This window comes from Salvelinus fontinalis, chromosome 3, assembly GCF_029448725.1.
Source record: "Salvelinus fontinalis isolate EN_2023a chromosome 3, ASM2944872v1, whole genome shotgun sequence".
Lineage (NCBI taxonomy): Eukaryota > Metazoa > Chordata > Actinopteri > Salmoniformes > Salmonidae > Salvelinus > Salvelinus fontinalis.
In genome coordinates, this window is record NC_074667.1 from 35,573,174 (window position 1) to 35,587,190 (window position 14,017).

At 43.7% G+C, this 14,017-nt stretch overlaps 1 protein-coding gene across 1 annotated transcript; it reads right to left on the reverse strand.

The window, feature by feature from the left end:
- Nucleotides 1–2,114: 2,114 nt before the first annotated feature.
- LOC129846027 (cyclin-dependent kinase 2-like) lies at nt 2,115–13,656 on the reverse strand. The gene is made up of 7 exons (XM_055914036.1): nt 13,242–13,656; nt 8,978–9,055; nt 8,766–8,883; nt 8,393–8,563; nt 8,129–8,230; nt 7,841–8,044; nt 2,115–6,568 (listed from the first exon to the last, which is right to left on the reverse strand). Exons 1-7 carry the CDS (start codon nt 13,355–13,357, stop codon nt 6,464–6,466), a joined length of 894 nt encoding a protein of 297 aa, XP_055770011.1. The 5' UTR covers nt 13,358–13,656; the 3' UTR covers nt 2,115–6,463.
- Nucleotides 13,657–14,017: the final 361 nt, after the last annotated feature.

Below are 14,017 nucleotides of genomic sequence, written 5' to 3' on the forward strand. Positions count from 1 at the left end.
GTCTACAATTTTAGCCCTGATGTCCTTACACAGCTCTCTGGTCTTGGCCATTGTGGAGAGGTTGGAGTCTGTTTGATTGAGTGTGTGGACAGGTGTCTTGTATACAGGTAACGAGTTCAAACAGGTGCAGTTAATATAGGTAATGAGTGGAGAACAGGAGGGCTTCTTAAAGAAAAACTAACAGGTCTGTGAGAGCCGGAATTCTTACTGGTTGGTAGGTGATCAAATACTTATGTCATGCAATAAAATGCAAATTAATTACTTAAAAATCATACAATGTGATTTTCTGGATTTTTGTTTTCGATTCCGTCTCTCACAGTTGAAGTGTACCTATGATAAAATTACAGACCTCAACATGCTTTGTAAGTAGGAAAACCTGCAAAATCGGCAGTGTATCAAATACGTGTTCTCCCCACTGTAGGTCCTAAATGGCAGGAAACTTGGCCCCAGTGATGTCTTGGGTCGTATGCACTACTGTCTGTAGCGCCTTACGGTCGGATGTCGAGCAGTTAACAACCGGTCAAGATGCTCTCAATTGTGCAGCTTTAGAACTTTTTGAGGATTTGGGGACCCATGCCAAATCTTTTCAGTCTCCTGAGGGGAAAATACGTTGTTGTGCCCTCTTCAATACTGTCTTGGTGTGTTTGGACCATGATAGTTTGTTGGTGATGTAGACACCAAGAAACGTAACTCTTGACCCACTCGATGTGAATCGGGGCGTGTTCGGCTCTCCTTTTCCTGTAGTCCACAATAATCTACTTAGTCTTGCTCACATTGAGGGAGAGGTTGTTATCCTGGCACCACACTGCCAGGTCTCCGACTTCCTCCTTATAGGCCGTCTCATCGTTGTCTGTGATCAGGCCTACCACCATTGTGTCATCAGCAAACTTAATGATGGTGTTGGAGTCGTGCTTGGCCACGCAGTCGTGGGTTAACAGGGAGTACAGGGTGGGACTAAGCACACACCCCTGAGGGGCCCCCGTGTTGAAGATCAGTGTGTCAGATGTGTTGTTGCCTACCCTTACCACCTGGGGGCAGCCCGTCAGGAAGTGCAGGATCCAGTTGCTGAGTCCCAGGGTACTTAGCTTAGTGATGAGCTTTGTGGGCACTATGGTGTCGAACGCTGAGCTGCGTGCTGCACAGCATTCTCGCATAGGTGTTTCTTTTGTCCAGGTGGGAAAGGGTAGTGTGGAGTGCAATTGAGATTGTGTAATCTGTGGAACTGTTGGGGCGGTATGCGAATTAGAGGGGGCCTAGGGTTTCCGGGATGATGGTGTTGATGTGAGCCATGACCAGCCTTTCAACGGACTTCATGGCTACCAATGTGAGTGCTACGGGGTGGTAATAATTTAGGCAGGTTACCTTCGCTTTCTTGGGCACATGGACTATGGTGGTCTGCTTGAAACATGTAGGTATTACAGACTTGGTCAGGGAGAGGTTGAAAACATCGGTGAAGACACTTGCCAGTTGGTCCGCGCATAATCGGAGTACACGTTCTGGTAATCCATCTGGTAATCCGCCAGCCTTGTGAATGTTGACATGTTTAATCGTCTTGCTCACATCAGCTACGGCGAGCGTGATCACACAGTCGTCCGGAACAGCTGGTGCACTCATGCATGTTTCAGTGTTTGCCTCGAAGCGAGCATAAAAGGCATTTAGCCTGTCTGGTAGGCTCGCGGCTGGGTTTCCTTTTGTAGTTTGTAATAGTTTGCAAGCCCTGCCACATCCGACGATTGTCAGAGCCAGTGTAGTAGGGTTCAATCTTAGTCCTGTATTGACGCTTTGCTTGTTTGATGGTTCATCTGAGGGCATAGCGGGATTTCTTATAAGTGTCTGGATTAGACCCCCGTTCCTTGAAAGCAGCAGCTCAAGCTTCTAGCTCGGTGCAGATGTTGCCTGTAATCCATTGCTTCTGGTTGGGATATGTATGTACGGTCACTGTGGGGACGATGTCATTGATGCACTTATTGATGAAGCCGGTGACTGAGGTGGTTGTTAAAGGAATTTGATTCCTATGTGTTCGTTAACCAATTTAATTATAACAAAGCAAACACTGTCCGATTATAAGAATTTGTAAGGTTCTTATTTGCATAAAATAGACAAAGACCAGCCACCAAATTAATCAATAGCGTTTATTCTCGAGAGAGCTCTAGATCAAAATATAATTTACATTAGTATATATATCCCACATAGCGTCATAGCTTTCTAAAGGTCCCTCCTCTTCTCCGACAAGGACAAAGCTGACCAAAATTCCATTCCAACACACTAACGCACATACATTTACACACTATATCTGGATTATCTCCTGAAGTCTCACCACAGTTTATTACCACTTAGCTGACAGTTCCAGTTCCCCCCCAGATACGGAAAACCTAGAGGGGCTCTTGCTGTCTTCTCTTATCTCAACAGAGTTATAGCTTGGTCGGTTCAAACATACATTCCTTTCTTCCACAATGGTTATCATTTTTAATTACCCCTTGTCCATGCTACATAACCTCTAATCCTAATGGTTAAGTTTCTGTGTAGAATTATTTAATCATTTATCTTAAACCTTGATAAAATATCTTAACAGTGGTATACTCCTCAATGCCATTGGATGAATAATGGAACATATTCCACTCTCTGCTAGCAAAACAGTCCTGTAGCGTAGCAGCCGCATCATCTGACCACTTCTGTATTGAGTGAGTCACTGGTACTACCGGCTTTAGTTTTCGCTTGTAAGCAGGAATAATGAAGATAGAATTATTGGCATAGGATGCAACCTTTCCAACAAGTCAGTTCATCATATTTCTGCCCTGCTAGAGCTGCCCCAGTCAACTGTAAGTGCTGTTATTGGGAAGTGGAAACATCTAGAAGCAACAACGGCTCAGCCGGGAAGTGGTAGGCCACAAAAGCTCACAGAACAGAACAGTGCGGAGTGATGAAGCGCATAAAAATGATCTGTCCTCGGTTGCAACACTCACTATATAGTTCCAAACTGCCTCTGGAAGCAAGGTCAGCACAATAACGGTTAGTCGGGAGCTTCATGAAATGGGTTTCCATTGCCGAACAGTCGCACACGAGCCTAAGATCACCATGCGCAATGCCAAGCGTCGGCTGGGGTAGTGTATAGTTCGGCGCCATTAGACACTGGAACAGTGGAAATGCATTCTCTGGAGTGATGAATCATGCTTCACCATATGGCAGTCTGACGGGTGAATCTGAGTTTGGCGGATCGCAGGAGAACGCTACCTGCCCCAATGCATAGTGCCAACTGTAAAGTTTGGTGGAGGAGGAATAATGGTCTAGGGCTGTTTTTCATGATTTGGGCTAGGCCCCTTGGTTCCAGTGAAGGGAAATCTTAACGCTACAGCATACAATGACATTCTAGACGATTCTATGCTTCCAACTTTGTGGCAACAGTTTGGGGAAGGCCCTTTCCTCTTACAGCATGACAATGTCCCTGTGCACAAAGCTAGGTCCATACAGAAATGGTTTGTTGAGATCAGTGTGGAAGAACTTGACTGGCCTGCACAGAGCCCTGACCTCAACCCCATTGAACACCTTTGGGATGAATTGGAACGCCGACTGCGAGTCAGGCCTAATCGCCCAACATCAGTGCCGACCTCACTAATGCGCTTGTGGCTGAATGGAAGTCCCCGCAACAATGTTCAAACATCTAGTGGAAAGCCTTCCCATAAGAGTGGAGGCTGTTATAGGAGCAAACTCCATATTAATTTCCATGATTTTGGAATGAGACGTTCGACAAGCAAGTGTTCACATACTCTTGGTCATGTAGTGTATATTGATGCTGCGTTCATAACCAAGAGGGAAAGTTATTAGTTGTGATGTCGTAAATACCAGTTGGATGCATTCACATGCTTTGAACTCCTTGAGAAACACTGATTGGCTAATGGATAGCCTCTGCCGAGTCCCCAACAAACAGATGTTCCGGTTTCCATGGGAAATGGAAAGACAGCCTGTAACACGACTTCTGCTTTTGGACGTTAGCGAGGCGACACTCCATCTTAACTCCTCCTCCACATTTACTAGATTGGTTCAACAGTGCAGAAGAGAACTTCCCCCAACAGTTTCAGGTGTTTCTTTTACGCCTGCTACGTTAGGTTAGCTAATGGCCTACCAGCTGCGTCAACCATAAACTAAAAGTTTATGGTTGACGTGTTTATTTGAAGTCTTTCTAAAATCCCCAATAGGAAAAAAATGGTGGAAAAACAATTGGAACCGTTTCCCTGTTTGACCGCTAGGTTTTATGGGTATTATGACTCATTCTGTGGTACTCTATGGTCCCACCTGATCTTGCTTCCTCCCACCTGCCATCCATATTTGAGGACACGCATTTCCATTGTTAGAGCGTCACTCGACTGTTTTCTCAATAGAATAGAACATATTTGATCGAGCCCAAAATCTAATTTAGGTCCAATGCATTTGTGGAGATCTGAGTGGATTCAATATATGTAAGCAATATGATAATCATAACCTCGCCTTCTGATAGACTACATGGAAGTTTCGCCATATTGCTTATAAATCAATCAAATCCTCTCAAGTGCATAGGGTTAAGGAGTTGATTTGGGATTCGGACTTATGCTGCATTCATAACCAAGTGGAAAGTGGGAATTTGTCAGTTGTGAAGTTGTAAATACCAGTTAAATGCATTCACAGGGGTTAAAGCAACAACACAAAAATCCCATGACTGAAACTTAAGTCGATCTCAGATCGCTAAGTTGACCTCCCCTTTCATGTAATAAAAGCCATGACCATCATGCTTTTAGGGAAAGAGGATAATTTTGCACATGTATTAAACAGCGAATTTGACCAACTCAAGTCCCCTTGCTTAGGGGGTCCAGAATCCTCCCAGAGATCATTTTTATGCAGAAGGACTGATAAGCTCAGGTCTGGAGACTTTTTAAAAGGACATTCTACTTCAAAATGAATGATAATAAAATGTTGACACCATCTAAAACATAAATTCCACCTCCAGAAATAGGCCCAATAACATATTGTACCATGCATATAGCCTGTGTATAGTCTATATTATCAGATGTGCTTTTAGCAATAGGCATTATGACCTGCAGGTCAACTGATGAAGCATAGTGCCAATAAAAATGTACCTAGGCTGAAGCATGCGGTTTGTCCATCTGCATTTACCCCATTGGACACAACATTGCCCTGTTAAGACATTTCCCCTTTAAGAGCTATGTTGTGCAGCTGCATCTAAACCATGCTACGCTACAGAACGCTAATCCGGACGCTTATAAATAAATCCTGAGAATGCTGTTCATTGACTACAGCTCAGCGTTCAACACCATAGCGCCCATAAAGCTCATCACTAAACTAAGGACTCTGGGACTAAACACCTCCCTCTGCAACTGGATCCTGGACTTCCTGACGGGCCACCCCCAGGTGATAAGGGTAGGCAACAACACATCTGCCACGCTGTTCCTCAACACTGGGGCCCCTCAGGGGTGCGTGCTTAGTCCCACCCTGTACTCTGTTCACCCACGACTGTGTGGCCAAACACGACTCCAACACAATCATTAACTTTGCTGACGACAGTGGTAGGTCTGATCCCCAACAATGATGAGACTGACCTCCTCCCTATAGGCTGAGACCTGGCAGTGTGGTGCCAGGACAACAACCTCTCCCTCAATGTGAGCAAGACAAAGGAGCTGATCGTGGACTACAAGAAAAGGCAGGCCGAACACACCCCTATTAACGTCGATGGGGCAGTAGTGGAGCGGGTCGAGAGTTTCAAGTTCCTTTGTGTCCACATCACCAACAAACTATCATGGTTCAAACACACCAAGACAGTCGTGAAGAGGGCATGACAACACCTTTTCTCCCTCAGGAGACTGAAAAGATTTGGCATTGGTCCCCAGATCCAATTTCTGAATGTTTTTTTTTAAACAAGCATGATAGCTAGTGGATTTTTACCAGTCGTATGTGGTAAATTCCCACTTGGTTATGAACGCAGAATTATTCCGATTTCCTATGTCTTTGATTCAAAATCTGCCAAAGATTTACTGCCAGTGAGGTTATAACACAAGACAAATTCGTAATATTCATATATTTTCACACAATAAAGCTCAAACGAATTTAATCAACTTCTTATCATAAATGATGCAATGAACAAATTAAGAGCTTGCATCTGCTAAATGACTAAAATGTACACAAACCAAGTTAACCCTTTCAATACACATAAAATGCTGAAACTGTAGAGTTCATTCTCCATGACATAACAGGCACTCATAGCTGTAGAGAAAAACTCACAGGACATCCAATTTATACAAATGCTGGTTTTTGGCTGCTAGAATGATTTTTGGAAAGGCATCCATATTTCACTGTGATCTCTCCCATCTCCTGGACTGTAGTATTCAGGTGTGGATAAGAGCTGGGGCAGTCCTTCTGCTCAGGTATCTCTCATGGAAAGACCCTGGGCTATGTATTGTTCCTGTCAGTCTGCATGTCACAGTCGTAGGTGTGGCATTGGCATGGTGACATCACGGAAAAACCGATGGACGAGGGCATTTTTGGCAGATATCCTCTTGTTTGGGTCATAGCTCAGCATTTGCTGGAAAAATAAGAACAAATACGTCATAAAAAGGGACATATCGACTACATGTGTCATAGGCCTATGTGAAAACAAAGTGTGAATCTCTGAGCACAAATTTCAATTAATTATATTTTATTACCCCTATTAATAAAAGAGAAGAAAACGACCGTAAACTCTGCCAGAGAGAACTTCTGGATTTATACTTTAGGCACCCTACAACCGTAAGGAGGGTTTTGATATGAGGGTCATGTTGTAATTCCCATTGTCATCATCTTAGCTTCACACACACTCCCTGGTATTAGGGTGTCCTGTATTCATGATGCCCCTAGTGGCCCAATACTTCCGACAGGTTACCTTAACCTAGTTGTTTTATTAGATTTCCCCTGGTTCTACATTTGTATATAGTGTTGTATATATTTTCCTTTTGCCGTCTTTCGGATTTCTTTGAGAGTCTGGGTTCTTTAACACCACATTCCCTGTGTTTTGTTCTAGTAGAAATAAATCTATAACATGTTCTGTTCTATCCTGTATTTCTATCTGATATTATAACATCTGTGGTAATCTAAAGGGCCACTAGGTGTCTGCAATTACCTCTGGCTCGCAGTGTGGCCTTATCTGTCCCACTGTTGTTTGTGGAAAAATCTAATGGAGGTAGACTGATTGAAAGCTCAGCTATAATTAAAATAAATTTGCATCTGACTGAAAGCTTTTTCCAGTTTCTCCAGTTTTGCCTCCGGCACTTTCACAAATCAGCTTTGGATGTGCAGTAATCTGCCTATTATTAACCTTATTGGTACCAGCCTAATACCAAAGCATAATTAAAAAGTGGTCAATGTTGTTAGAGTTCTAACCCTGGGCTTCCTGAGTGGCTCAGCTGTCTAAGGCACTGTATCGCAGTGCTAGAGGTGTCCATACAGACCGGGATTAGGTCACAGGCTGTATCACAACCGGCCATGATCGGGAGTCCCATAGGGTGGCGCACAATTGGCCCAGATTCGTCCGGGTTAGGGGAGGGTTTGGCCGGGGGGGCTTTACTTGGCTCATCGTGCTTTAGCGACTACTTGTGGCGGGACGGGCACCTGCAGGCTGGCCCAGTGTTTCCTCCGCTGGGTTCCGGGTTAAGCGGGCGGGTGTTTAGAAGCACGGTCTGGCGGGTCATGTTTCGGAGGACGCATGACTCAACCTTCACCTCCCGAGCCCGTTGGGGAGTTGCAGCGATGAGACAAGATCGAAATTGGGGAGAAAAAGGGGGTGAAATACAAAACATATATATAATAAAAGGGTTCTCACCCTGAGCAGCTCTCTCCCGTCCTCGTCCAGTGGGGGAACCACTTTGGACAGCTCCTGTCGGGCCCACTTAGGGAAGGAGGGCTTGTAGTCAGGCATAGAAGTGACCCCTGGCCAGGCCACCTCGTCCGGTGTGCCCAGGGTACGGAAGATCCGGAACAGCTGATCGATCTCTGAGTCGCCTGGAAACAAGGCCCTCCTGGTGATCTGAAGGAAGAATTGGACATGAAGTGAGACCATGCTTTATAAACGTTAAAGCTACAAAATAGTATAGCCAGAGAATACATTTACCATTTCAGCAAAGATACAGCCCAAACTCCAGATGTCAACCGCTGTGGAGTAGTATTTGCAGCCCAAAAGAATTTCTGGAGCTCGGTACCATAGCGTTACCACCTGAGAAATGCTAAAATGTTAGTTTCCCCATCACGGGTTCAGAAATCATTTGAGATGCTTACAGAAGCATAACACAAGTGAAACACTAAAGACCCATGTTGCTAGCCATTGGCCAACTAAAAACCGCACAGCAAATTACAGTGTGGTGTATGTATGCTTCACCTCATGAGTGTAGGTGCGGACAGGCACCCCAAAGGCCCTAGCCAGGCCGAAGTCAGCCAGCTTGATCTCCCCCTGGGCGTTAATGAGCAGGTTCTGGGGCTTCAGGTCCCGATGGAGAACCCTGTGGGAGTGACAGAAGGCCAGGCCCTGCAGCAGCTGGAACAGGTAACTCTGCACACACACACACACAAAACAGACACACCTAATTAGCTTAAGAGAGACACACAGTCAGACAATGTCGTAGGTTTCCATATTGTTTTCATTTAAAAATGTGACAAAATATAGGTAGCACTGACAGACATTGGGGGGTATATCACTTATTTATAAGCCTCCCCCCCAGTCTGAACACGTTGGATGTGCAGTCTGTGCATACCTTGACAAGTGGCAGAGAGATACCAGAGACCGAGGAGTCCATGAACTTCTTAAGGTCCTGATGAAGGAACTCAAAAACCAGGTATAGTTTGTTCTCTGTGTGGATGACATCACAGAGCCTGTCGGTGTGAAAGTACATAGAGATGTCAATGTAAGCACAATTTAACAGAGACAGTTGATGTTTAACATAACAAGTAGCTCAATTGTACATACTTGACAATATTTGGGTGGCTGAGCTCTTTGAGGAGCGATATCTCTCTGATGGCAGTGCTTGGTACTCCCTCTGTTTCCCTAAGAAAAAGGCATATAGCTACGACATTAGTCACACAATATCCTCCCTTTACTCACACAGACACTAGCTAGGTTTCCATCCAATTGGTGACAGATTTATGTGAATATTCTAAAATCCACATAAAAATGATATGCACATTTTCCCACCAGTGATGTGTTTCCATCAAATTAACTTGTTGCAGATAAAAGGCTGTGCATCATGACATAGTGCACATAAAAAGTATTTATGTTAAATTCCAGAATAAAAAAAATACAAATTAAATGGGTTTCCATTGCAATTTCAACTCTACTGATGGTTCTCACACAAATATGTTGTGTTATATAGTCTGCTATTGGCACTTGCGCTGTTGGCTAGAGCGCATGTATAGCCTACATGAAAATATTATTATGGACAAAAGAGCGAGACTATTTGACAAATGGCCTCAAGCATCGATTATCATGTCACCAGAATAAAAACATTAATATCTATTGGAAAGGAGCATCAAGCTCATCACCTTGCACTTTCACCACCTTGTGAAGTTCATCATAATTGATTATATCTGTAGCCTAATAAACTGCATCCTTTCCCAACAAGTCGTAGTGGAAGGACCACGTCATTGCGTGACTCCAAGTTTACTTTGATATAATTAAGCAATTAAGCAATTATAGAAACTCACTATCGAGTTTCAAACTGTCTTTGGAAGCAACGTCAGCACAAGTACTATTCGTCGGGAGCTTCATGAAATGGGGTTCCATTGCCGAGCAGCCGCACACAAGCCTAAGATCACCATGCACAATGCCAAGCTTCGGCTGAAGTGGTTTAAAGCTCACCACCATTGGACTCTAGTGATGAATCACGCTTCACCATCTGGCAGTCCGATGGATGAATCTGGGCTTGGCGGATGCCAGGAGACGTTACCTGCTCCGTGGCAACAGTTTAGGGAAGGCCCTTTCCTGTTTCAGCATGACAATTCCCCCGTGCACAAAGCAAGGTCCATAAAGAAAAGGTTTGTCGAGATCGGTGTGGAAGAACTTGACTGGCCTGCACAGAGCTCTGACCTCAACCCCATCGAACACCTTTGGAATGAATTAGAACGCAGACTGCGAGCCAGGCCTAATCGGCCATCACCATTGCCTGACTTCACTAATGTGCTTGTGGCTGAATGGAAGCAAGTCTCTGCAGCAATGTTCCGACATCTAGTGGAAATCCTTCCCAGAAGAGTGGAGGCTGTTATAGCTGCAAAGGGGGGGACCAACTCCATATTAATGCCGATGATTTTGGATTGAGATGTTCGATGAGCAGGTGTCCACATACATTTGGTCATGTAGTGTATAAGCTTCACTAAGGGTCAAAGTAGTGGAATGGGGTAGTGGGTTTTTAATGAGCGTAGGGTTAGTTGGAAGGGTGTCATTTTTGTTTTTCCTCTTTTGTAACACAAAGTATAATGGATTTATAATATAATCCAGTTGGCGGCAGTAATGCAACATATTGGTTGCCAACCGCCGTTAAACTCTAAAGAAGATGAAGAAGAAGAAAATGCCCATCCAAGATTGTGTAATGTGTATACTGGCTGCTGACAGTGGGAAAGCCAGGTGCGTCACACATGGTGCACAGTTAATCCCTCCCCTTTTACATGTATCTACACTGAACAAAAATATAAACACAACATGTAAAGTGTTGATCCCATGTTTCATGAGTTGAAATAAAAGATACCAGAAATGTTCCATACACACAAAAGCGTATTTCTCTCAAATTGTTCACAAATTTGTTTACATCCCTGTTAGTAAGCATTTCTCCCTTGCCAAGATAATCTCATCCACCTGACAGGTGTGGCATATCAAGAAGCTGATTACACAGCATGATCGTTACACAGGTACAGCTTCTGCTAAAATGTGCAGTTGTTACAACACAATGCCACGGATGTCTCAAGTTGAGAGCGCTTGCAATTGGCATGGTGACTACAGGAATGTCCACCAGAGCTGTTGCCAGAGAATTGAATGTTCATTTCTCTACCATAAGCCGCCTCCAATGTCATTTTAGAGAGTTTGGCAATGCATCACAACCGCAGACCATGTGTATGGCATCATGTGGGAAAGCGGTTTGCCGATGTCAACTTTGAACAGAGTGCCCCATGGCGGCAGTGGGGTTATCGTATGGCCAGGCATAAGCTACGGACAACGAACACAATTACTCTTTATCGATGGCAATTTGAATGCATAAAAATGCTGTATTCTTATTTGTATTACTTTTTCTCCCCAATTTCATGATATCCAATTGGTAGTTACAGTCTTGTCCCATCAGTGCAACTCCCGTACGGACTCGGGAGAGGCGAAGGTCGGCAAGGTCGTCCTCCAAAACACGACCCTGCCAGGCCGCACTGCTCGCTTAACCCGGAAGCCATGAGACACTACTCGCTTAACCCGGAAGCCAGCCGCACCAATGTGTCGGAGGAAACACTGTACAACTGGCGACCGTGTCAGCATGCATGCACCCGGGCCCACCACAGGAGTCGCTAGAGTGCGATTGGACAAGGACATCCCAGCCGGCCAAACCCTCCCCTAACCCGGACGACGCTGGGCCAATTGTGCACCGCCTCATGGGTCTCCCGGTCACGGACCGCTGCGACACAGCCTGGGATCGAATCCGGATCTGTTGTGACGCCTCAAGCACTGTGATGCAGTGCCTTAGACCGCTGTGCCACTCGGGAGGCCCCGTGATGAAATCTGGAGGCCCATAGCTAGATTAGGGCCCAATGAATTCATTTCAGTTGACTGATTTCTTCATATGAACTGTAACAAGAATTTTTTTTAAATTGTTGCATTCATATTTTTGTTCAGTCTAGATGTGATTCCAATGGGATTGCAATAACTTGCTTAAATTCAAGGACATATGCCTCTTCTGTGATAAGGGGAAACTATTATACACTTTGAATGAGACAGTTATTTTGGAGCAGGACAATTCATTTTTTATTTAATTAATAAGACCAGACATGCCACCAGGGGTCTTTTCACAGTCCCCAAATTCAGAACAATTCAAGAATGCGTACAGTATTATATAGACCCCTTATTGCATGGAACTTCCATCTCATATTGCTCAAACACCAAACCTGTTTTTTTTAAAAACAGATAAAGCAACACCTCACGACACACCGCCTCTCCCCTATTTGACCTAGATAGTTTGTGTGTATGCATTGATTTGTAGGCTGTGTGTGGCTTTACGTTTTTTTTTATGTAGTTCTGTCGTTGTCTATTGATGTTCTGTATTATGTCATGTTTCATGTGGACCCCAAGAAGACTAGCTGCTGCTTTTGCAACAGCTAATGGGGATCCTAATAAAATACCAAATAAGACCCGTATTTTCAATGAAAGATGTTATTATATAAATGAAAACAAAACTACTGAATTAGTCGTTTATTTCTTCATTCTCTCTGGTAAATGTTATATACAGAAAAACTAATACTTGAAATCTGTCCACAAATTAAATATATTTTTACTAGAAATCCAGTATTCTTGTTTGATTGTAATTTGACATAAAAAAATAAATAATATCAATTAATATATATATGTGTGATTCCTTCCTGCTTCTGACTTGCTGAATCATCTTTGGATGAATCTTTTTACGAGATGTCCATGTGTCCATTTATATTGTATTTATCTTTTTAATCCCAGGCCCCCGTCCCCGCAGGCCTTTTGGTAGACCGTCATTGTAAATACGAATTTGTTCTTAACTGACTTTCCTAGTTAAGTGCCAGTAGCTGTCATTACAGTGACTTGTTTGTCATACAAAGCTATATAGCTAGCCAGCCTGGAAACTCGACGTTTGACTCACATTCCTACCGCCAAAAAGATCAACCGGTAAAGTAGCTATGTTAATATCATTTTACTCCACGTTCTGGCTAGTAGAACCCTGATTCAAAACGCAAATTTCAGCCCGATGTAGAATTCAATGTAAATGTAACGTCGGGTTTCCAGGCAACTAGCAAGCTTAGAGTTCGCTAGTTATTAACTATACTTACGTTACCTACTTTCAAGACTCACTGGTTATCAATTCAGGTCAAATAACTAGCTAGAGTAGCAACATAGTTACCAAGATTAGCTAGCAAGCAACTGTGGAAATGGAAAGCATAGTCACATCCGGACTACAATTAACATTAGATGGCTAACGACACTTAGGTAGCCAGGTAATTTTCAGTCAGACACCACTTACGTGTCTAGTCTGATTTTCTTTAGGGCAACAGTCTCTCCCGTCACTTTGTTCTTTGCCTTGTACACCACCCCGTACGTCCCTTCTCCAATCTTTTCCACTTTCTGAAATAATTCCATGTCACACGAGTTCTGTTTGGCTAACGATTCAAACCGTTGTGATTTTTTAAAACAAAGAAAACCGTTAACGTTAGCTCAACTTCAAACTAACGTAAGCATGCGAACTAAGTAAATTCTGTGGGGGGGAAACAACTAGTAGCGGGAACACATCAGGATTATCCATAGACTGTAAAAAATAAAATCCCACAATAAATAAAAAGGATCAGTTGAGCCGGTTGTAACTCTATAATAGTAACACTTTCCACTCAAAACAAAAGTAACAGGTCCCGCGTTGTGTATGCCACGCCCCGGAAGAACGACAGCGACGCGAAACTTTTCAATATACGACCAATCACTGACAGCCCAATGGTTAAAAACGTTTAATAATAATATGACTGACACGCCCATTCAGCACAGAAACAAACGCAGAATGGGTGGAACATGGAATTTTAGCTTTAGGAAAGCTTCTCTGGCAGTCGCGTTTTTCTGAGGCGCTTACAATCGCCCGCCTTCAGTTGATATTCAAATGTTGATCTTCCCTCCAGAGATTTGTAAATTATTGAAATTAAATTAAGTAGCTAACAATATACTCTTATTTGAAGCCTGTCAACTCCGTGTCCAACATTTGGCTGATGCGTATGTCATCACACTTCAAAGGCAGTTATAGTCAATGAACTAATC

What these genes read in the sequence shown, in the direction of transcription:
- LOC129846027 (XM_055914036.1), bottom strand. Translation starts at nt 13,357, where the DNA reads ATGGAATTATTTCAGAAAGTGGAAAAGATTGGAGAAGGGACGTACGGG. An exon ending in AAGAAAATCAGACTAGACAC is followed by an intron (nt 9,056 to 13,241) that starts GTAAGTGGTGTC and finishes CCTTTTTCTTAG; the next exon opens with GGAAACAGAGGGAGTACCAA. An exon ending in TCCGCACCTACACTCATGAG is followed by an intron (nt 8,231 to 8,392) that starts GTGAAGCATACA and finishes AGCATTTCTCAG; the next exon opens with GTGGTAACGCTATGGTACCG.